This window comes from Mustela lutreola, chromosome 1 (genome assembly GCF_030435805.1).
Source record: "Mustela lutreola isolate mMusLut2 chromosome 1, mMusLut2.pri, whole genome shotgun sequence".
Taxonomy (NCBI): domain Eukaryota; kingdom Metazoa; phylum Chordata; class Mammalia; order Carnivora; family Mustelidae; genus Mustela; species Mustela lutreola.
This window is the reverse complement of record NC_081290.1, coordinates 580,801-605,693: the sequence shown is the minus strand read 5'-3', so window position 1 is coordinate 605,693 and position 24,893 is coordinate 580,801. Positions and strand designations below refer to the sequence as shown.

The window sequence follows — 24,893 nt, the reverse complement described above, 5'->3', positions numbered from 1 at the left end:
ATTTATAATATAAGAAAAATAACTATTTTAAACTTTCTTAAGATAATATTCATGTTTCGGTTGTTAAGCTCTAATGTTCTATTAACTCAAGGTATTTGCAAACCTATACATTTATATAATTAACATTAAGTTATGCTTAGGACGGCAAAAGTAGACTGACTGATTCTGCGCTGCCTGATCCCCTCCATGGAGTTATCATCATTTACCTTGATCCCAACTCTGAACCCTCCATTATTCAAGAAAATACACTCGCTCATCAGCCTGCACGGGCACACATTTTTAGCTTTCAGTTCCAAGACTGAGGCACAGCAGATTCGTATGCCTATTTCAAATAAGCAGTGCATGTCTCAAGAGTTATGAATAAACATCAGAAGTCTAACCTGGAAAATATTCACATCCAAGGCTCTTACTGGGCCGGTATGCTTGTCATTTTGGGCAATCACAACTTCCTTGTCTCCAGCTATAATTTTAGAAGGATCGTAAAGAATAATATTTCCATTTTCACCACCTGCAATCAGAACTCCAGAGACATTCCCTTTGGAATCCATCTTATGAGGGCCCCAAATCAACTTATGGTACCTTTAAGAGAAAAGGAGTAAATAACTGATATAAGTCAAAAGGATAAGAGAAAGCATTCAAAATTATGTATTTCATTCCATGTGTTTTCATAAATAATCTAAAAACACTGCTGTTCCTCTATTCCTTGTAACCATGCACGACTTGGTGAAATGGCATTTTAGTTTTTATTTATATTCATATGTGCATTTTGATTTTATAATCCTGGAGAGTAAAAAGTTTCTGGTAGAGGTAACATAGCGTCAGAAAGTATACTTGATTTGTGTGTCAAAAGGTATAGGATTAAGAACGGTTTTACCACTTAGAAACTGTGAGACCCTAGACAAGATACTGAATCTTCCTAAGCTGCTTTTGGTTCATTTGTAAAACAGAGCTCTAATCAATCATTTCCTTTGATATTATTTGACTACAGAAGTACTCACTGACAAGTAGTCTGCAAAGTAGTAGAAGTGCCAAAGGAGGTATATAAAATTTTCTAAGAAAAGTAATGTATTCCAACGGTGGAAAAGCGACATCAAAATGATATCTATTATGACAAGTATCCCCACTGATGGAGAATAAAGATTATGGTTTGGCTAGGAGATGAAAGATGAAGGTGGCATGGAGGTATACAATGACACAAGCGGTGGTGAGTGGGAAAACTGATAGCCAAAAGGTATTTGGAGTTCTCATCATAGTGGGAGAGCTCTGAAAAATATGAGGTCCCATGAGACGCCATGTGCCAGAGTACAATCTCTTCACCAAAATCGGCCAAACTACTGGGACAATAAAGCATATTTTACTACTCAAATGAAAATGTCCTTTTCCTGCATTATGATAACACCTTATCATAAGCACTTGGGAAGATGACCCAGATACCTACTGTATCAGAAATCATGTCAACAAAAATCTCTGTGATATGTATTTCTAAATACAGAAAGTACAACGAAAAAAATAACCTACCATTCAGAGATAATCACTTTTAACACCCTCATATTCATCCAACTACCCCTTTTTTAAGCCATGCCTATCCTTTTTTTGGTAAACAGTTGAGAAAAGGAAGTAAGAGACAGCATGCCTACTGTATCATGAGGAAAAAACAACGAGAAAATCGAGCCTCTCCTTCCTATCCTACACGTCAGCTGTCAGTAAACGAGTCAACAGCACACACACCCTTCCTTTACTTCCACAGAAACTCACTCATATACTTCTTCATGAAATACCTCATGTCATTGATGGTCTTCTTCTACGTAGTTTCCAATAACAACGTATTTATAGACAAACGAGGCATCAACCACAACATAATAACCCCAATGATAAATAATGTGAAATTAAAATTCATCAGTCTCGGGCGCCTGGGTGGCTCAGTGGGCTAAGCCGCTGCCTTCGGCTCGGGTCATGATCTCAGGGTCCTGGGATCGAGTCCCGCATCGGACTCTCTGCTCAGCAGGGAGCCTGCTTCCTCCTCTCTCTCTCTGCCTGCCTCTCAGCCTACTTGTGTTCTCTGTCAAATAAATAAATAAAATCTTTAAAAAAAAAAAAATAAATAAAATAAAATAAAATTCATCAGTCTCATACCTGTGAGAAGAAGAGAAGGTGGCACAAGACTTCATATCCAAGGACGGGTCAGAAAGGTCGAATTCAAATATCTCGAGGGAAGCACTGGTACTGAATGTTGCATCCAACTGCTGAGCAGATGTTCCTACGGAAAATACATTTATGGTAAGTACAGTGCAAAAATAAAAGACTCAGAGAAAACCATACAAAACAAAACAAAGTAAATGCACGTTTTCCAATGATCTCACTCATGAGTGCGGTCTTAGTGACTAACATCTCAGGATGCATGCCATTGAACATCGCTCAAATTCCTGTAGCAATGAATTCTGACACAAGGCTTGGAGACAATGTTTGTAAGAATGGATGGTGCAGGTAACTCTTTAAACCTACAGATATCTTAAAAACTCTCTGTAAAAACAGTCTCTTGATTTACTCCGCTTATAGTCATAAATGATGTAACTATTTTTATATAAAAATGCTAGCATCAAAATTGTTCTTCATTCAAATTGGTATTAACTTTTTTTTACATGTTATCTCATGTGCTTAATATTGAGGAATGAAGATGAAAAGTAACTTTTATGAAGTGAGGAAGACTCTGTAAATATAGTGTGATTTTTTTAAGGATTTTATTTATTTATTTGAGAGAGAGAGTGTAAGTGGGGCGGAGGGGCAGAGAGAAAGAGAGCAAGACAGAAGCAGACTCCCCGTTGAGCAGGGAACCCCATGTGGGGCTCAATCCCAGGACCGTGAGATCATGACCTGAGCCAAAGGCAGGCACGTAACCAACCGAGCCCCCAGGCGCCAGTATCATGACTAAGGCTATGATGAACAAGGTGCTGATAACACAGAGGAAGGTCATTAAACTCAGCTGAAAGGGACGATGGAGTTACTTCATTAGGGAAGGAGAAGCTTTCTAGAAGAGAGGGGCTTGAAGTAAGTTGTTTTTTTTTTTTTTTTTAAAGATTTTATTTATTTATTTGACAGACAGAGATCACAAGTAGGCAGAGCAGCAGGCAGAGAGAGGGGGGGTGGAGCAGGCTCCCTGCTGAGCAGAGAGCCTGATGTGGGGCTCGATCCCAGAACCCTGAGATCATGACCTGAGCCGAAGGCCGAGGCTTTAACCCACTGAGCCACCCAGGCGCCCCTGAAGTTAAGTTTTAAAGGACAGGTATGAGTAAGCCAAATGTGGAAAAGAAGAAATTAAGTGATTTACACTCTTTCCTCTCTGTGGAACTTACCGGTAGCTAGGTAAATGGGATGATTCTGGGCAGGGCTCCAGGCCTGCATGGCCGTGCGGTCTACTTCCTTTAACTTCATCCTCCTAAAGAAAATAGTTTACATAGAAATATACTGAACATGTAACATAGAGCACAATTTTTTAACACAGAAATACACTGAACCAACCACTACTTCATTAGTCCAAATGCCAATAAATCAAACTGGTTTAGGTATCATTTGCTGGGAACATTCAGTATTAGAAAGAAGAAAAACTTGTTAAATTATTTTGAGACAACTATAGGGCTTTTCTAATTGTTTTACAACTTATAGTCCTTTGACTGAAGAATCAGTTTGGAAAAAAACAGAAACAATACAGGGTAGTACCTGAGGGACTGATCTTCCCCTGCAACACACTTTCAGGTAAGGACAGGTGACAGCGTGTCAGAGTACAAGAGAGCATGCAATGAACAAGGTACATCCTCCTGGGCCAGAATTACTAAGTGATTAAGAGCAGTTTAAAGAATTAATTTTAAAGGCTAATTACAGGGAAGAATACAGTAAGCCTACAGATTTTAAAGATAAATTTAGCAGAAATTTTAAGAAGCTGGTCATTCCAAGCTACAACTGCACACACCACTAGTTTATACATTCTCTTTAACGTTACTTTGGTCTAAAAATTCAGCAAGTACTGTGTTGTACCTTAAAACAAAACAAAACAATTTTGTTATTGTACGTGAATACATTCACATGGCACAGTATTCCATTGTAAGAAGCACCATCATTTACTTACTTAGTTCACTACTGGTGAATATGTGAGTCTTTTTTTTTTTTAAGATTTTATTTATTTATTTGAGAGAGGGAGAGAGAGAATGAGAGCAGAGAGGTCAGAGGGAGAAGCAGACTCCCCAGTGAGCAGGAAGCCCAATGCAGGACTTGATCCTGGAGCTCCAGGATCATAACCTGAGCCCAAGGCAGTTGCTTAACCGATTGAGCCACCCAGGTGCCCCTCTGTGAGTTGTTTTTAATCTTTTGCTATTTTTACAAAGAATGCTGAAATAAATACCTATAGGTACATGTTATTTCATTCATGGGCCTGGATAGCTATAAATTTCCAGAAGTAAAACTGCTGGGTTAAAGATAAATTCAATTTTAATTCTAACGGTTATTGCCAAGTTGCCCTCCATGATAACTGTACCTTTTCACATTCCCCTCCAGCCTTGTCAGAGTAACACTTTGATTTTTACCAATGATAGGTGAAAAATGATTACTCTGAGTACTTAACATTTGAATTTCTCATGCCATAATGTTGCGTATCTTTTTTATATGGTTATAGGCCATCCACATTTCCTTCTCTGTCCTTTTCTGTCTATTCCTGTCTGTTTTACTTGCCTATTTTTTTATTGGGTTGTCAGACTTTATTTTATTTTGGTTATGGGTTTTTCCTTTTTACGTTTCACAAGATTGCTATTTTTTAAAAATAGATTTTATTTATCAGAGCAGTTTCAGGTTCACAGAACTGGGTGAAAACTACGGAGCACCCCCCCATCCCTACCCCGGCCCCTCCCACCATAAAGCGCCCTGCACCACAGTGCATTTGCCGGAATCCAACCCCAACCGAGGCATCATTATCAAGCAAAGTCCACGATTTACTTCAGGGTTCTTTGGGTTTTCTATGGGTTTTGACAAACGAATAATGACACATATTCACCCACCCAAATCCATCCATCCAGACTCAGAATATCATTCAGAAGCTTCCCTGCCCCCAGAATTCTGTGTTCCACCTCTTTACCCCTCTCCTCCGTTCTCGTCCTCTCTCCTGGCAACCGCGGATCTCTCTACTCTCTCCCAAGTTTTGCCTTTTCCACAATGTTAGTTATAACTATATAGTACACAGCCTTTTCAGATGGACTTCCTTCACTTAGCAACAGGTACTTAAAATTCCTGTCTTTTTGTAACTTGATAGCTCATTTCTTTTTAGCACTGAAAAATATTCCATTGTATAGATGTGCCATCCTTTAATAGTCAAATTCATCACTTTCTAAAAAGTGGTTCCTGAATTTTGACTAGGGAAAAAGGCCTGCATGCCAATGTTATGAAAAAATTCACCCATATTTTTCTTCTAAGTACATTCATTTGTGGCTTTTTTCATTTATATTTGACTCAGGACCTGGAATACATACTGCTATACAATATACATTCAGTTGTGTGTGTGTGTGTGTTTTAATAATGAAAGCATTTATTGAAAAGTCTTTTTCCTACAATTTTATGATACCACTTTTACTAAGTTTCTACATTTAGGTTTACTTCTGGATTTACTATTTATGTTTTATTCCTATACGTATTAGGATGTAGGTTAGGATCTACATTCCCGGATATATTTAGGTGTATTTCTGGATTTCCAGTCCTTATGTCCACTTATTTATTTACATGTTAGACATTCCAGGTTTTTTTTTTTTAAGTTTATTTACTTAAGCAATCGCTATACCAAATGTGGGGCTTGAACTCACAACCCCATGATCATTCCAATTTTAGAATATGTGCTGCCAAAATGAGCACAACATGAGATCAGATACTCTCCCGACTGAGCCAGCCAGGCACCCCAAGCACTGTCCTGTTTTCAATACTCAGACTTTACAGGAACATGATTCCCATAACCCTTATCCATTGCTTCTCTCCTACACTGTTTCCCTTGCTATCACTGTTTATTACATAAACTTTGAACAGTTTTTGTCTAATTCCCAAAAAAAGAGAATGTTAATATTTTTATCAAATCTGCATCAAATTACTATGTTAATTTATGGAGAAAATAATACAATGTTGAATCTTTCCAATGAGAACATATTGTCTTTTAAGCCATCTTTCTCTTTCAGTATTACTTTAAATTTTTTGACATCGTGGGTTTGTTTATTCTTAAGTATTTTATCTTTTAGTTCGTAAATGTGGCTCACCCCCACCCAACTGTCTTCCTGTACAAAAGTTGTACAAAAGTTAATAGCATTTGTACTACCATATTAAGCACTAGTGATAACAGTGAGATTTCTTATCTTGTTCTTTCCTTTAGTGGGAAAGCCTACTGTATCACCATGGGACAAGACTTCAGGTTTTGAAATATACACACATATGCACAAATATAAATGTATATAATGTGAGGAACATAGTCATCAATTACTGCTTTATTGAATGCTATTTAAAAGACTGGGTCTTGAATTTTGTCAAATGCTTTTCATGAGGTAATCAGAATGACCGCAGATTCTTCTTCATAGGTCTATCAATAAAACAGATTATATTAATAGATTTCCTAATATGGACTATCTTTTTCTACGCTGAATAAACTTCTCATGATGTATTATTCTAGTAATGTGCTGCTAGATTCCCTTTGTTTAACAGAGTTTTGCTTCTGGAATTGTAACGAAGATTTTATCTATACTTTTCTTCTTTTATGGATTCTATGTCAAGTTTTGATATCAATATTATACTCCGTTAAAAATATAGTTTTCTTTTTTTTAAAGATTTTATTTATTCATTTGAGAGAGCACGAGCCGAGTGAGAGGCAGAGGGAGAAGCAGACTCCCTACTAAGCGGGGAGCCCGAAGAGGGGCTTGATCCCAGGACCCTGAGATCGTGACCTTAGCCGAAGACAGATGCTTAACCATCTAAGCCACCCAGGCAACCCCAAAATGTAGTTTTCCTTCTTCTATGCTCTGCAACAGTTTCAACAGCAGCACTGAAATTATTGGTTCTTCAAAGATTCAGCAGAATTCTCTCATGAAACATCCAGGCCAGATGATTTTTGGAGAGGAGTTTCTCCTCGGCTAATTTTCTCTATTTCTTGTATAGAAATTGATCTATTTGAAATTTTTTATTCAAGGTCATTTTTCGTAAATTATATTTTCCTATGATATTCCTCCAATTTTTTTTTACAGAGTTTCTCATTTTTTAGACTTGAACGACACTCACAATTCTTTAAATTTTTGCTATTTATGATTATTAGTCTTTATTCATTACATATATTTGTGTTTTGTTCCCCCTACTCTCCTCTTAAATAATTGATTAATTTAACTAGCGATTTGTCTATTTTCAAACAGCCAATTAATTCTGCTTTGTTTTCTAATTCCTTCCTTCCTTTCCTTCTTTCTTTTTTTAAAGACTTTATTTTATTTACTTGACAGAGAGAGACAGCAAAAGAGGGAACACATGCAGGGGAAGTGGGAGAGGGAAAAGCAGGCTTCCTGACCAGCAGGGATCCCAGTGTAGGCTCCATCCCAAGACATGTTAATAATCAGGGATCATGACCTGAGCAGAGGGCAGACGCTTAACAACTGAGCCACCCAGGCACCTCTCTCTTATTTTTATTAATTCCTTCCTTCTACCTTCTTTTCATTTACTTAGATCTTTTTCTAACTTTCTGAGTTAATCACTTAACCCACTCATTTTTATTATTTATTCTTTACTGATGTATTTAAAGCTTTGCACTTCTGAGAACTATTTTAGCCAGGCTCCATAATTTTTAGTGTTCTCATCACTATGGTCATCAGTATACTGTACAAGTTTCATTTGTATTCTCCATTAATCCAAGCGTTGTTTGAACTTAATATGCAAGTGCACTGTGATTTTAATACTATTTCTCCTTTCTAAAATGTACTGAAGTTTTCTTTGGGAACTATAGAGAAGTTTTTGCAAACGAGATCTAAAAAGAAGGGGTACACTGTTTTCAGGGTCAAGTTCCATATATATTAAATCTACCCCATTGACTAAATTGTTTAGGTCATCTACAGTCTTACTGTTTCTCCGTTTAATTTGCCCTGGACCAAGAATACTGAATGAAAAGTCACTTACTTCGGGAGGCGCCTGGGTGGCTCAGTGGGTTAAGCCGCTCCCTGCGGCTCGGGTCATGATCTCAGGGATCTGCTCTCTGCTCAGCAGGGAGCCTGCTTCCTCCTCTCTCTCTCTCTCTGCCTGCCTCTCTGCCTACTTGTGATCTCTGTCTGTCAAATAAATAAATAAAATCTTTAAAAAAAAAAAGTCACTTACTCCTAATGCATTTATGCCTATTTTTCCTGGTACCTCCTGAAAGTTGCTTTATGAAAGTTACTTTGTATTTAATACATAGTTACTTGGTTGACAGATATTCATAATGTTAAACATTCACTGTCTAATATACAGTTTAACTTTGTATTCTTCTTCATTTTAAGGAAGCCTTTGGGCCTGAATTCCACTTTATCTCATATTAAGAACAATACCTTAGCTTACTTTTTATGTGCCTTTATGTATATATATTTGCCCTTTTCAACTTTTGAACCACTTTTTCACTGGCTGCCTTAAATACAGCAAAATAAATACATAAACAAATAGAATTAGATTTTGCCTGGTGATCCAATGTGAAAATTTTTTAATCTATTAGCTAGTGAGACCAGATAGAATTTACCAATATAAAAGTTTCTCGTGGTTTGACAAATATGGTTGTTCTTAGTTCTACATTATTTTGCTATTTAAAATGGTTTTATAATTAAAAACTTTCCCTATTGTCTCTATTTGTGTATTTATAATTTTTCTGATAATTAGTGTGACTTGTAGTTTTGTTCTAATATGTATTTCTGGTTCTATCTTTATAACTGCAAATAATTTTATTTAGTACCATTAATCCTCTATTTCTTTGCACAGTAATTACTGTAAGCACTAATGAAAGTAGTTCACATAATCTTACTTCCCTTCTTGTACTACACAGTTATAGTCAATAGTATTATCTTTTTTAGTGTTTACCTTTGTACTGTTGAATATGTTTATACTTCTACCAACTGATTTGTCAGCTTTAAAGGATATCCCAGCCATTACAGATGAGGTGATCCATAAAATTCTTTTACCACCAATTTTTTCCTACTTTCCACTTCTCTTAATCTTTTATAAAGTTTTATAACCAATTCCTACATTATCAGATATTTAACATACAGATTTTATTCTTTCTTCCTTATTCCCACTTTCATTTTAGTCTCAGGTCTACAGTTAAATATATATAATGCTCTCCAAAAGTACTTTTGCTGGCTTTCTTACTCACCTCTAGAGATGAAGTTCATGTTCCAATAGTTTCCCTAAGAGGGCCTTAGACTAACAATATGACCTATGCCTTACATGTTCAAATTATTTATGCTTGGAGCTCTCCAAGTATAAAAAAAAGTATTAAAAATAAAGGCACAGAAATATTAAATAATTTGTATGTGCTAGCAAGGGGTACAGCCAAGATCTGAAGTCAGAAGTTTACTTCCAGAGTCCGCACTCTTACTTGTTACCCCAACAAATTCAGGTATTCAATTTTAATCACAAAAGACATACTAACATTTAGAAGAAATAATAACAAAGCAGCTAGAATGCATGAGGACATTAAGAGAAGAAATGGCCCCTCTGGGTGGTTCAGTTGGTTAAGCATCTGCCTTCTGCTCAGGTCGTGATCCTAGGATCCTGGGATGGAGCCTCACCTGCAGGGAGACGGCTTCTCCCTCTCCCTCTGCCCCTCCTCCTGCTCGTGCTCTATCTCTCAAATAAATAAATAAAATCTTTAAAAAAAGAAAAGAGGGCACCTGGGTGGCTCAGTGGGTTAAGCCTCTGCCTTCAGCTCGGGTCATGATCTCAGGGTCTTGGGATCAAGGCCCACATCTGGCTCTCTGCTCAGTGGGGAGCCTGCTTCCCCTCCTCTCTCTGCCTGCCTCTGCCTACTTGTAATCCTTCTGTCAAATAAATAAATAAATTTTAAAAAAATAAAAATTAAAAAAAAAGAAAAGAGAGAAGAAGAAACTGTACTAGGTTAGGCAAAGTGGACTAGGGGGCTGAATCTGGTGGTTAAAAGCAGGAGAGCCTCTGGAGTCAAAGCTCGATCTGAATATTGGGTCTGCTGCTTAGGACACCTTGAACACACTGTTTAACCTCCCTGAGCCCAATTTGTAAAATGAGGATAAGAGTGACTACCTCATGGGATGTTGTGAAGTTCAAATGAGATAATGTATTTTTATTTTTTATTTATTTAAAAAAATTTTTTTTAAGATTTTATTTATTTGACAGAGAGACAGCTGGAGAGAGAACATAAGAAAGTGGAGTAGGAGAGGGAGAAGCAGGCCTCCCATTGAGCTGGGAGCCTGATGAGAGCTGAACCCAGGACCCTGGGATCATGACCTGAGTCAAAGGCAGAGGCTTAATGATTGAGCCACCCAGGCACCCTGAGATAATGTATTTTATGTAGGGCCAAACACAGTGCCTAGCACATAGCTTAGCATGGGTTTTAATACGCTAACTACTTTTCAAAATTATTACAATCATAAGATTAATCAAGAAAACTACACATCTAGTTTCCTAAGACAATTCTGAAAAAAAGGGGAAAAATCTCAATTTTCTAAAAATGAAAAAGAGGCCTATTTTCTATAAATGAAATGCTCTCTTCCTCTCAGCCAACTGTTATTAAGTCCCAGCTCCTTCAAGTCCCAGCTCCTTCATGACAAGTGCCCTAATGATTCAATCTACAATGACCAAAATAATCTTTCAACTGTACCACTTCAAGTATTTTATAATAAAGTGTCTTACTCTACCTTAATAAAACATACTGTTAAATATTTTCCCATTGCCTTTTTAACCAAATGTTCTATATTTCATCTTGTTTCATTAACCAGGTAAATAATTTTTCAATCAAATATTAAAACTTTTATCCTTTTTTGGAATAAAAATTGCTTAGTACAGGATGAGGTACATAAAAAGTTCTGCTTGTTTGATTTTGAATGTTTATACTTATGGAAATACAAAAAGACGAGCTGGAAAAATTCAAGTGAAACATTTAATTTTTAAATTCTTAAGTGTTTAAAGGGAAAAATGGCTTTAATAAAACTAACATTTCTTACTTAAAAAAATAGGAGAAAGTATCGTTAGAGGAAAAAAGGGATTGTTGGAAGATGTTTTAAAATAATTTCTAATAATGAAAACAGAACAGCTATATATATTAAAAAAAAAAACGTAACTACAACATGTCTAAGAGCAAAGGTACAACAAGGGTTACCTAATTCATGAACCTAATTAGTTAATGTGTAACATTTACTGAAAAAGAAAGAGACATTCACAAGTACATAAAATGGTTAAGTGGGAATTCAAAACATTTGTAAGAGTCTATTTCTTGTCAGCACTCAGTGTTCCACTAGATATGCTGCATTTATTAACTTGTACTGAATACAAGGTTTCAATACCAGCTATTTTTGTGTTTTGTTTTGTTTTGTATGTTTATTTATTTTTTTTAAAGACTTTATTTATTTATTTGACAGACAGAGATCACATGTAGGCAGAGAGGCAGGCAGAGAGAAAAGAAGGAGCAGGCTCCCCACCGAGCAGAGAGCCTGATGCGGGGCTCAATCCCAGGACCCTGAGATCATGACCTGAGCTGAAGGCAGAGGCTTTAACCCACTGAGCCACCCAGGCGCCCCTTGTTTTGTTTTTAATCACTACAACAATGGCCTGGAACTGCCTTATGTGTTGCAATCATTCTCAAAACACTAAGAATACTATGGAAATACCACCTGCATATTTCCTTCTCTTAAGAATGATTTAGTTGTAACTAATTTTCTTGAAAATCTGAAGAATGCTTAGATTAAACCATGTGTACTTCCCAAGTAGGACATGCTTCCAAAGCTTTGTGTAAATTTTTTCAGTATCATATGTGGTTAGAATTCACATTATGCAGACTTATTTCATTCGAGATTATTTTACACAAAACAAAATCATTCTGATAATACAAAAATTGTGAGGACAGTGGCCTGTTCACATATGTCATCTACAGGACGGTATCAATGGCACAGCAATTTAGGATATGAAGCCTGGAGCCATACCCTCAGCTCAAGTTCCAGCTCCTTGTCCAAGCTCTCACATGCTCTCTGTGTGTCTTGGCTACCCACCTGGTAAAATAGGTATAATAAAAGCACGTACAGAAGGGCTGCTGTGAGGAGCGCCTGGGTGGCTCGGTCGGCTGAGTGTCCACTTTCAGCTCTGGTCGGTCATGATCCCAGGGTCCTGGGATCAAGCTCTGAATCAGGCTCCCTGCTCAGCTGGGAGTCTGCTTCTCCCTCCTTGTGTGTGTGCTCATGCTCTATCACTCTCTTGCTCTCTAGCTCTCACTCTGTCTCAAATAAATAAAATCTTAAAGAAAAAAAGAAGTGCTGTGAGAATTAAATGAGGCATTACATAGAGAACTGAGAACAGTGCCTGGCACACAGTAATTACATGTTTGTAATGTCAGCTATTGCAAAAGACACAATTTAAAATGTTAATCTCAATGAATCTTCAAGAATACATTTACTGAGGGGGCACCTGGGTGGCTCAGTCAGTTGAGCCTTTGACTCTTGGTTTTGGCTCAGGTCTTGATCGCTTGAGATCAAGTCCCACTCAGGCTCTGTGCTGAGTAGGGAATCAGCTTGGGATTCTCTCTCTCCTTCTCTCTCTGTGCCTCCCCCACGGCTTGCACACGCGTGTGTTTGTGTGCGCATTCACTCCTTCTCTAATAAATAAATCTCTCCAAGAAAAGAGTACATCTACTGAAGAAAATGTATGTCCCAGACTAGAACTAATTTCTTCATCCAAGTTTCTCCCCACAACATGAATGTAGCTAAATGCATGCAATTAAGTGGAAGCTTTTTTCTTTCTTTTCATTTTCTAATTGATAATTCTGTAAAGCAGTACTAAAACCCAACAGTATTACTGTCTACTGCTACATACAGAGATGACTCCTACCTCAGAAAGTAAGAACTGGAAGAGTTTTAAAAAAAAATTGGAGACTCTTACTCTCAAACAATCCCTACCTGGCACTGTATTTGGTAAAAACACGGTATTTGCCCATCTGTGGGGGCAAATACCTTATTATGGATGGGCACATGTGTTCGGGAGGATGTATTCGGTGTTATCAACGTTCTAGACGCAGGTTTCAACCAAAACCAAATCAAAGAGCTAACTGTCATACTTACCGGAATCCAACAAATAATCTTTTGAGCTGAAATTAAGAATGACACATTTCTAAAAACACTGCAAAAATCGATTTAATAATATCACTTGATAAGAATTTTAACTTGGCATCTGTAAGCCTCACGAAATTACGTAGAAAATTCTGTGTGTGTGTGAGTGTGTGTGCGTGTGTGTGCGCGCATTCTTCTAGGAAGGTCGTCCAATGCTTTCAACAGACCCTAAAAAGGGAGCGGAATGTCATAGAGTTAAGGACCACTGCTCCTTACAGCTACAAATTTCTTTGTTATTACGCTATTCGTTTCCAACAAGAACCTGCTTATATAAAACCCAATCCGTCCCGACCTCGCGTTTCCGAACTCCGGAACCACTCGGCCACCGCGGTCGGGCCTGCGGGCCTCCCGCGCGACCCTCCCGGCGCGGCCCCAGAGAGCCCGGAGGGAGCACGAAACCGCGCGGACTTCGGCCCCACACGGGTCAGCACCGAAGACCTGGGACGGCCGGGAAGACGCGGCCTCTCCCTCTCCACCGGTCGCAGATCCGGGCGGCGACAAAGACAGCCGAGCCGCAGGACCGACGGCGCGAAGGGACCGCCGAGGAGACCCCCGCAGCCCGGGCCGCCAGCGCTGCGCCGACGTTCGCGGCGCCCACACGCCCGGCCACCGTCCGGCTCGCCGTCCTCCTGCCCTCGGATGACCGACGGAGACCGAGCGCACGCGGCGGCCTCCGCCAGGCGCAGGCTGCGACCGGCGACCACCCGGGAGGCGGGCCGGTCCCGGCTCCGCGACAGCGGCCGGCGCTTCGCCACCGCGAGCCCTCACGCCCGGCCACACTTCGGACCCGAACCGGCCCTCACAAAGTCAAGCCCAGCGGCCCCGGGGCCGCCCCTCCCGGCGCGCGAGGGTGTGCGGGCGCCTAACCCCGACCCCGGGTGCCCGCCGCGGCAGGACGCCCCGTCGAAGCCCCGGGGGGCGCCCGCTCCGCAGTGGAAACGCCGGCGGACGTGGGTCGCCGCGATCCCCGAGGCACCGGGACGCCAGGCGAGGTCCCGACGGGCCCGAAACGAGGAGCAGGGGCGCGTCGCCACCACAGACCGGGCCGCAGGCTGGCGGGGACCGGCGGGGACAGACGCCGCGCTCCCCGCCCTCGCCTGTGCTCTACCGAAGGCCCGAAGGCCGGCGAAGGCCGGGGGTGGGGGAGAGAGACGCACACACCTGGCGGCGACCCTCCGCGACCGGCTCCCGTGTCCGCGCGACGCCCGTCGGACTCTCCAGCCTCCGCCAACGCCCCTCCTCCCGCCCCAGGGCCACCTCCACGTTCCGCTCCAACGTGGCAGCCGCAGCCCCTCCCCGCCGCCGGCCGACGCTTCCGGGAGCGACGCCCCGCCCCGCCCACTCCGCCGCCGGCCCGCTGCCGCACTTCCGGGAGCGACGCCTCGCCCCGCCCACCCCGGCGCGCGGCCGGCGGCTTCACTTCCGGGAGCGGCGGCGAGCGGAGGCTGAATCCGGTTGCGCGTGAGGGTGGCGGGGGCCGGCGGGGCTGGCGACCGGCTGTGCGGGGCGGCGTGCGGGGCGAGGATGCGGTGAGCTGCGGGGAGGAGCCGTCTCTTCGGAGAGCGGCGAGGCCCGCAGGGACGCCCCGTAGCGTTCGTGCCGGGGTCGCCGCCGCGCCGGCCGAGTCCCGCGCAGGCCGGGCCACCGGCCCTGACGGCCGCCACGCGTGTGCCGGGCTTCTCGGGATGTCACGGTCGGCTCTGGGTGTCGCCTTTGAGACCTTCCTTCGCGCGAACGGCCTGGCCAGTCTGCTGTGCGGCGCCGCATGGCTCGGGGCGCGGGCCCGGGGCGGACCCAGTCGGGCTCGCGGCGCTGCGGAGTCCGCCTCTCCCTCCGCCTGTGCTCGCTGACGTGGCGGACGCGCTGCCCGGTTACCGCGAAGGGGCGCGGGGGCTCAGGCGGGCCGGGCAGCACCGCGGGTGCCGTTGGAGACCTGAGGTTCGCCGCAGGCCGGGCACCGAAGGCGCGTGTCGTTCGCCCTTCCGTCGTTTTGCAGCAAAGGAAGCAAAACCAGAAGAAAAGCGCTTCGTAGACGGTCAGAACCGGACGGACCAGGTCGGCCGACGGCTAGAGCAGTGCTTGGTTACACGGGCCCGTGCTCAGGCGCCTCCGCTTCCGAGTACTGAGAGCAGGGCTTCTGCACCCCTGCACTCCTTGGAACGCCCTTTTAACTTGAAAAGCCGCGTTTCTCTTTCTGGGACGCGAACGGGTTAAACGAATTACGGAGGTACAGCAGCGACTTCCGGCCTTCGACGAAGCCGGCTTTGCCTACAGCTGCGTCTGTCTAGAGGAGCTGGGAAAATCACTTAAAGGAAAATCCGACTTTAAAGGGGGCCCATCATTGGAGTCACCAGGAAATCCCAAAACCACTACCTGGGACTGCACGCTGGCATGGAGGAAGGGTTCGTCTGAACGGCCTTGCCAAAATCCAGGGTTCGGGATCATTTGAGGTACGTGTTCCTGTTGCCCAAGTCCCTGCGCCCCACCCCCTTCTGTCGACTGGAGGTCAAGGCCTTCATGAAGTCAGGCTCATGACTGGAACACGGCCACTTCCAAGGATTCGGATATGGTCCGCGGTGGTTTTCATGCGACAGAAACGCTAACAGTCTGCGAAGCCCGAAGTATTTACTGTATGACCCTTTACACCACCTATTCCATTAGAGGATTTTACCTAAAACGGATCAACATTCAAAATTGAAGTATGGGACATATAGTTATAAATTTATTTAATAGCCTCAACATAGCATACAAAGACCGTATGAAAAATGTTGATCAGGACGCCTGGGTGGCTCAGTTGGTTGGACGACTTTCGGCTCAGGTCATGATCCTGGAGTCCTGGGATCGAGTTCCGCATCGGGCTCCCAGCTCCACGGGGAGTCTGCTTCTCCCTCTGACCTTCTCCTCATTCATGCTCTCTCTCACTGTCTCTCTCAAGTAAATAAATAAAATCTTTAAAAAAAAAAGTTGATCATAACGGATAATCCTAAAGGTAAAGTGTATTTGTTTCTAGGCTTCATCTATTTATATCTGCTTAAATACAGCTCCTAGCTCTTTGAAATGCAGGGAGTTCTGTGGACTGTGAAATGAAAACTGCAAAGCAGTCAATCTATGGGATTAATCTTGAGTGTTCTGTAACCTAAGATTTATCCAAACATCATAAACTTTCTTGATGTTGGTTATAAAAAAAAAAAAAAGTATTGAAAACAGAAACACTGAAAATTATAGCATTTTATTTATAGGAAAGTCTCAGGAGAAGTTTGAACAGTGCTTTCTCATGTAATTTACAGTATGGAGCAAGCATCTTCTCTACACTTTGGCAAACTGTCATACTCTTGAGTTTGGATCGGCTTCTAGTATTTAATCCCTTACGCATTCAATGTCATGAAATATCTGAGAACTCCTTTAATGTGGTTTTTTCACCCACATCACTTGCTCTGAAACATATTCTTCCTTTACAACACACAAATGCTTTTCTTCTTTATTACGATGTTCACCTCCACTAAATTCTTCTGGTTGTGTCTCTAGAACGGCTTGAATGGTACGAGTGTCCACATTCTCACGGTCAGCGGAATCTTATAGGAACTCCCTTTACATTATAGCCAAACCCTGTGAAGTTTTCACACAGTAGTCTTACACTGGGCAAAGCAAGGACTGCCTGTGACTCTTGGAATAATGGTGCAAATTTCACAGTAGTAACCTTATCTGAGCTTGCAGCTTTGCCAGACAGTGGAAGGTTAATCAATTCATGCCGACTCTAGAAGCGATGGAACCAGCCTGTATGGACAGTAAAATGTTTTTTTTTTTTTTAGTCTCCTTCTAGCTACCATTTTCCTTCAGTGCAGCAACTAACCTCAACACTTTGGCTTGAATGCTAGCCATAGTGCTTGGGATTATTTATTAGAGCCCTCAGTTGAAAGTAGAAGTCAGCACTCCATTTCGACCATACATGGCTTTCTGTTCCTAGTACAATTTAAACTAAAACATGTTTAAGTAACTCTCCCTTAAAGTTCTTTTTTTTTTTTTAATTTAGTTGACACAGCTCACAAGTGGGCAGAGAAACAGGCAGAGAGAGAAGAGGAAGCAGGCTCCCTGCTGAGCAGAGAGCTGGACTCAGGGCTCGATCCCAGGACCCTGAGATCATGACCTGAGCTGAAGGCAGAGGCTTAACCCACTGAGCCACCCAGGTGCCCCAAAGTTCTTGTTTCATTGAACTTTTAAAAGATGGTTCATATTGGGCGCCTGGGTGGCTCCGTGGGTTAAATCCGCTGCCTTCGGCTCAGGTCATGATCTCAGGGTCCTGGGATGGAGCCCCACATCGGGCTCTCTGCTCAGCAGGGAGCCTGCTTCCCTCTCTCTCTCTCTCTCTGCCTGCCTCTCTGTCTACTTGTGAGCTCTGTCTGTCAAATAAATACAGGCTCATGTCAGCCCAGGTCTTATCATCTTCGCTCTGCTGTCACCATTTTCCAATCTTCTAATGACGTCCAATGTCACTTCCAGTGTTTCCAATTTTTGTCTCTTTGCTGCCCTATCATCTTTATTGACCAATTCCCTCTTTGGTGATCCATTTTTGTAAAATGTTGGGGAGTTTACCACTGGGAAACAGGCAACACAACTACATGCTTTACTCTTTGTGAACTGATAAATGTTCAGTGATCAATGATCACTGACTAAAAGACTTCTGAAAGAAGTGATTATAAGTGGTTACTGACCATCTTTTATATATATAATCATTGGTGGAATAAAGAGCTTCAGAAAAGCTTATGCAACAATTTGGTTACTATCGTAGTAACTGAAATTTCAACCATGTTGTAGGGGAATTGGTGTTACTTAACTGTAAAAACTCATCTTCATGCATATTGGAACGGTGCAAAGTAAAGACTACCTGTATCTAAAAAGAAAAACTTCTATTAGTTCACAAAATAGTCAAGTCAACTTTTAAACCAATTTAACTACTAGCCAAACATAATTCTAGATCAAAATAAAAAACTGAAGGTTCTTTCAAAGGAATGTTAGCTCCAGACTGAATTACTCACTGGAGCTAGAAAAATGTTTGGAGACCATGTAATATATAACTCTTCATATTAGGGTTTGCAGACAGTCCAAAGACATCCTTTTGAGAATTTAGGCCCCCTCCCTCATTTCAATAATGTTGAGGTTTGCAAAAGAGTAAAGTTCTGGACAAATCTACTATTGTCCTGTGTAACTTTTCAGTCATCACAAGGCACCAGACTGTGTGTTTACAACTTATTCCGTACCATTCAGCAGACACCATGTTTACTCCTGTGACAGATCCATCCCATTAAGGTTTTAGTTTTGTTTCTGATACACTTATTTTGTACATCTTTTCATTAAGGCATATAAACAAAAAGTTTTTCACCAACTTTTATGTCTGTAGAAATAAAAATGCATGTGAATCAACTTTGAGTATTTGCAAACATTCTTCTCTTTTATAAAGCTTTCTATTTCTCAAATTTGAAACACCCCACGACAACATGCCTGACAGATTAATCTGGTATTAGATTTGAGATTTCCAGCTTTTGTTACCTATCTATTGTTCTTGAATAAAGCTTAAATTACAGGATGGTCATTCATTAGCATATCAAAGATCATTTATAGAACATCTAAAAGTTCAGCAAATTTAAACCCTGCAATATATGATCTCCAAGAATTTCACGGGCTGGGGTGCCTGGGTGGCTCAGTGGGTTAAAACCTCTACCTTCAGCTCAGGTCCTGCTGGGATCGAGCCCAGCATCAGGTTCTCTGCTCAGCGGGGAGCCTGCTTCCTCATCTCTCTGCCTGCCTCTCTGCCTACTTGTGATCTCTCTCTGTCAAATAAATAAAATAAATAAAAGACTTTCAGGGGCTGACTTCCATTATTATTTTTGAGAAAAGATGATCATGAAGGTTAAAAGTCCTGATCCCAGTCACCCAATTGCCAATCCTGAATCAAATCTACTGACTAGAAAATTGTATTATTTTTCAAAGGTGAAATAAGGAAAAAAATTTGAGTATGATACCCACATTATGCTCAAATATCCACTGTTACCTGATACCTGATTTTGTTCTTTTGTCAAAACTAACAAATTAATAAACCTCTTACCTTCTATATAAACGTTCACATTTATCAGATGAATCTGACAAAATGTTAAAAAAAACACCCTTCAATTTCATTCCTAAAAGGGAAAGCATTAATAAGTAATTCAACACACAGAAACTACATCCCATCTATACTTTTCTTCCTTCCACTACGATTTTTTCTCCATTATGTCCTCATCCACATACATTAATCACAACAAATCATGATGTGAACAGCAGTGGAAAAAGTTTAATCATTGGACATTTGTATTTTTTTTCCCTATTTTCAGCTTAAGCTTTAATCATAAGGTTTTCATGATTTTTAGCCCCTTTTAAAGAACACATAATAAATGCACATTTCTATAAATTTGAATTCTCATAAACAGGTTAAGACCTCTAATTTTACTATGATTGGGAAAAAAACTCACACCCAAAATAATTTCAAGGGTTTTATTTACCTACTTTGCATAGATTACCTTATGCTAACTTAGAAATATATTCTCAACATTAAGCTTGCCAAGGAAAGGCCAATCATAGCTTAATACAAATACATTCCAAAACTGGTTACATCTTTATATGTAATGCTTTTTGTTATTTGACAATATCTCCAATCATTAGAAGCATGTGACCTTTAAAGGGAAAGGGGGAGAATTGTCCCCTCCTAACAACTTTTAGGCAGTGATAAAGGGAAATGGCTCAAAAGATTAAAATCTTGAGCCCTAATAAGAAATCTGCCAATAATGGGGATTCTGACTGCTTGGTAAAGTCCATATTTTGCTCATTGAGAGGGACAGAAGACCATGGAGGCAGCAGAGCAACAGTAAGGAAGTATGGGGCGCCTGGGTAGTTCAGTCCGTTTAAGTGTCTGACTCTTGATCTCTCAGCTCAGGTCTCGATCTCAAGGTCCTGGGATCAAGGCCCAGCATGGAGCCTACGTAGAAAACAAAGAAAAGCATACTCACCATAGTGGATAAATATCGAGCTTTTGAGGAAAAGGACCAATTGCTTTAAAGCTGCAGTAGCATATTTGTGCCTTCATTCCGTCCTATGTCAAATATTTCAATAAGTGCCTTTAAGTATTTGTGGACTACATTCCTCGAAACACTTGAAACAGGAATTTCCACCAAGTCAGTGTGCACTGCAGGCAAAATAGCACATGTGCTTCTATATACAGTCTACCTCCAGCTTCTCCAACCACTTCCACCTAGAAGAACTGGGAAAGGGGAAATGGGTCCAAAAAATACATATGATCAAGGTAGAGTATTCTAGCTATAAAATGAGCTTTCTTATACACTCCCTAGAAAACTTCAAAAAAGACTACAGCATCATTTATGGAACTGATATATTCACCAGCAAGAAACTGTGCACCTTAGAAAAAAAAGAGCTCATTTGGATCCATACTCTCATACTTCTAATTATCTGGCCTGAGGGTCAAATACTAAACTCTTGACTCAATAAACTGAAGCAATTAAAAAAAAAGAGTCAGGTGTGGTAGTCAACCTCCAGGAGGATCCCCAACATTCTCCGACCCTTGGTATTCACATCCCTGTATGTGCCCACCTACATGTTGTCTTGGCATTTCTTTCTTAGATCACTGCTTGTGGTGGAAGCCAGCTGTCACGTTGTGGGGATACTCAGGCAGCCTATGTTCACTCGGTGAAGAACTGAAGTCTTTAGCCAAGAGCCATCAAGGAACTGAGACTTGCCAAGTGAGAATCAAGAACACGGACGTCTCTCCGCTCTCCGCTGTAAGATAAGCATTTGCTATTGTAAACTACTAAGTTTTAGGTAATTTTTACATAGCAATAAATAATTAATACAGAAGACCACAGTCCATATACAAAAAGTAAAATGTAGGAGGTACCTCGGTGGCCAGCTCTTGATTTTGGCCTGGGTCATGATCTTGGGGTCCTGGGACGGAGCCGTGTGTTGGGCTCCCTGCTCAGTTCTTCCTCTCCCTCTGCCTCCCCCACTTCCTGCCACTTGCTCACATGCTTTCTCTCTCGAAAATAAAATCTTTTATTTTATTTATTTATTAGAGAAAAAGCACACAGGAGAGAGAAGTGTGAGAAGGAGAGAGGGCAGGAGCAGGAGAAGAGGGAGAAGCCGACTTTCCATTGAGCAGGTAGCCCAACAAGGGGCTCAATCCCAGAACCCTTGGGGAAAGGATCAGATTTAGAATAGTTTTTTATAGTTGGCCACCAATAATTTCAAAACCCCAAGGCTCTCTGAACTGAAAAGATTAAAAAATCAGCAAGAGTGTCAGTTAACTAGAAATACATTTTAATGTATGAGAGCATTAAGGGTTCTGGAACTAGTTAAGAATCTGACAAAAGGGTAGATGTTTAATAAGGAAGATACCAGTCCTAGAAAGCAAAAAGTCTATTTGCTTTCAAGGTACTTAGAGGTGGTTCAGTTCATTAAGCCTTTGCCTTCAGGTTAAAGCCTCTGCCTTTCCCTCAGGTCATGATCCCAGGGTCCTGGGTTTGAGCCCTGCGTAGGGTTCCCTGCTCAGCAGGGAACCTGCTTCCCTCTCTCTCTGCCTGCTGCTCTGTCTACTTATGATCTCTCTCTCTCTCTGTCTAATAAATAAATAAATAAATAATCTTAAAAAAAAAAAAAAATAACCATTAGCTGTTATTTTTCCCCCCCAAGCTACCGAATCAATGAGACTCTGTGACAGGAAATTATATTTTACCAAAGCCTTCATAAATCTTTCCTTGGACAATCCTCTATTTCCAACTCAGTACTATTGTTCCAGGAACACTTAGTACATTTAAAACAGAAGGGGCGCTTATTTAAAACAGATAGCAGTCGTTAAGTGTTTGCCTTCAGCTCGGGTTATGATCCCAGAGTCCTGGGATCAAGCCCCCTGTGTCAGGCTTCCTGGTCTGCGGGAAGCCTGCTTCTCCCTCTCTCACTCCTCCTGCTTGTGTTCCCTCTCTCACTGTGTCTCTGCTAAATAAATAAATAAAATCTTAATAAATAAATAAGTAAATAAAATAAAGATACATACTGATATGCTACCTCCCCTGTAGATGTGGAGTAATTACCTTGCAAGGCCCAGGAATCCTTTTCCAACATCTCCAAGAATGTTAATTCCTGAAAAGAAGTATTTTCTTTTAAATTACATTGCATAAATGGTCAATGCCTTTGGCAGTAACATCTTTAATACAGCTTACATATCCTCATTTACATATGCAATAATCACAACAGTTCATTATGTGAACAGCAGTGAAAAGGTTTAATCACTGGATATGAAGTTATTGAAGGAAGCAAAGATAATAAAATGATCAAACTGAGAACCTCAATGTCACCAGTAAAATAGCAACAAAAATGTAAAAGTTATAACTAAATATAAAGAACATAAATACAACTCGAAAAAAAATATGCATTTACGAAGGACTGCACATTTCTTTTTTTTTTTTCTTTTTTTTTTTTTTTTAAAGATTTTATTTATTTATTTGACAGAGAGAAATTACAAGTAAGCAGAGAGGCAGGCAGAGAGAGGAGGAAGCAGGCTCCCTGCTGAGCAGAGAGCCCGATGCGGGACTCGATCCCAGGACCCCGAGATCATGACCTGAGCCGAAGGCAGCGGCTTAACCCACTGAGCCACCCAGGCGCCCGGACTGCACATTTCTATCCAGAAGTACACTAAGAATACCTAGGGCAGTGACCCCGCATGGTTCCCATAAAGTGAATTTTTCATCAGTCTACACCATTAAAGTAAATCTGTTTTGCAGCACGAGTTTTCAGTAACTCGTTTATAATTAATAATTACAAGAATGCCTTCAGAATAATATGTGTCACAGTTTTATCTTTCCTAGAAGGACCACAACATCTGAAATCCAATTAAGCAGAAAGAAAAGCCCTCTTTTCTTCCAGACTGTGATGCTGAACTGGCAGCAGGGGTGCTTCAACTCTAAATTAGTAAAAAACGAGTCTCCACCTGCCGTCCGGCGCTCAGCAGGTAATACCATTCAGCAGCCCCTGTAACTCAGCTCCACTTCCCTTCTGCAAGGTCTAGCGTCCACCAGGCCCGTTCTTCTGCTCTAATGTAACCTACAGCAGTGTCCACTTACATTACCTGTGAGGGGACGGGAGGGGGGCATAGGAGCACTTCCCCTGGGACTGATCACTATTTCAGAGAGTACCAAACTACACAGATTTTGAGTAGTCAATGTTAACCTTCTTTTTTCCCTATAAGTATGGCTTCTTTCAGATGCACAATTTTTCTGAACATGAGGTATTTTTCACGAACATATATGACGTTACAGAAGAAACATTCACTATCTATTTGCGTGTCAGAGACTGTAAAGACAGATTCACCGTGGACATTGTTTCTACACTCAGGGAGCATCCTCTAGCAAGTTCCCTACAAACCCCAAGTCCTTAAAACTCGGGCAACGACCACAATGAAGTACCACTTCACACTCACGAGAACACGGAGGAAATGGAACCCTCATGCACTGCTAGGGGAATGTAAACGAGTCCAGCCACTTTGGAAAAAGTTTGGCATTTCCCCAAGAGTTAAAACCTAAGTCAGCCTATGACCCCGCAGTTCCAGCCTGAGATGTCTATGCCGCAACAGCAACTCGTGCACTAGTGTTCACAGCAGAATCACCCCACAGCCCCACAGCGGAAACACCCGGGTGTTCGGGGATGAATGGACGAGCGCGAGCGCAGCAGTGTACCCGGACACTGGGACATCTTTGGGGAGTCAAAAAAACCGAAGTATCTTCAACATGGATGCCCCGAGAACCATCCTACGCAAGACGCGCCTGGGTGGCTCCGTGGGTTAAGCCGCTGCCTTCAGCTCAGGTCATGATCTCGGGGTCCTGGGATCGAGCCCCGCATCGGGCTCTCTGCTCAGCGCGGAGCCTGCTTCCTCTCTCTCTGCCTGCCTCTCTGCCGACTTGTGATCTCTGTCAAATAAATAAATGAAATCTTGAAAAAAAAAAAAAGATAACAGAAAATGTTATTTATCTCTCCTTAGCCTTATTTGGGGTCTTAATTGGTGGAGTACTAGAAAATTCCTAACAGTCTAACAACCTGCAGGGGAGTTAAACCCAGGTCCTACCCTTTGCACAATTTGGATCTGGATCAATTTTCCCCAAACCCAGAACTATCCTTAGGCCACGCGACGGCACGTCGTTGACAGGGCGGGCGCACTGTGACGGGACCGCAGGCGCGAGGACGACCTTCCGGCGGGAACCCGGACTCCGCAAAGAAGGGGAGACGCAATGTGGCCGGCGGGGCCGCAGGAGGAGGAGACGAGCAGCAGCTCCATCAAGAGCACGCGCATCTGCCTCCGCACCGGCTGCAGCGGTCGGCGGCGACCCGGCGGTCCTCAGACCCGACGCGGGCGCCGCAGCCGCACCCCGCACGACGCGCGGCAGCTGGCCGCAAGGCCCTCCGCGGGGCCCGCACGCCCGCCCTCCCGCGCCGCGGCCCGGTCCC

At 42.1% G+C, this 24,893-nt stretch overlaps 1 protein-coding gene and 1 long non-coding RNA gene across 32 annotated transcripts in view; both read right to left on the bottom strand.

The window, feature by feature from the left end:
- Positions 1-14,648, bottom strand: part of SEC31A (SEC31 homolog A, COPII coat complex component) — an 81,701-nt gene extending 67,053 nt beyond the window's left edge. For 28 of the 30 annotated variants that reach the window (XM_059147692.1, XM_059147949.1, XM_059148125.1 and 25 more), the window contains exons 1-4: positions 14,520-14,648; positions 3,351-3,433; positions 2,134-2,257; positions 381-579 (exon numbers count right to left, since the gene is read on the bottom strand). In XM_059147692.1, the coding sequence (XP_059003675.1) occupies positions 381-579; positions 2,134-2,257; positions 3,351-3,429 (402 nt within the window). In that variant the 5' untranslated portion in view covers positions 3,430-3,433; positions 14,520-14,648. Of the gene's footprint in view, positions 1-380; positions 580-2,133; positions 2,258-3,350; positions 3,434-3,714; positions 3,797-12,279; positions 12,625-14,519 lie in introns of those variants that run through there. The other 2 variants (XM_059147779.1, XM_059147863.1) reach the window with 2 other exon arrangements.
- Positions 14,649-17,248: 2,600 nt separating this feature from the next.
- Positions 17,249-24,815, bottom strand: LOC131818285 (uncharacterized). 2 transcript variants are annotated; one of them, XR_009348782.1, is made up of 6 exons: positions 24,514-24,815; positions 22,450-22,535; positions 20,998-21,179; positions 20,396-20,646; positions 19,459-19,531; positions 17,249-18,747 (listed from the first exon to the last, which is right to left on the bottom strand). It is a non-coding gene; the product is annotated as an uncharacterized LOC131818285 (long non-coding RNA). The 2 variants fall into 2 exon arrangements; XR_009348770.1 differs by lacking the exon at positions 24,514-24,815 and adding an exon at positions 23,383-23,719.
- Between the last annotated feature and the right edge of the window lie 78 nt (positions 24,816-24,893).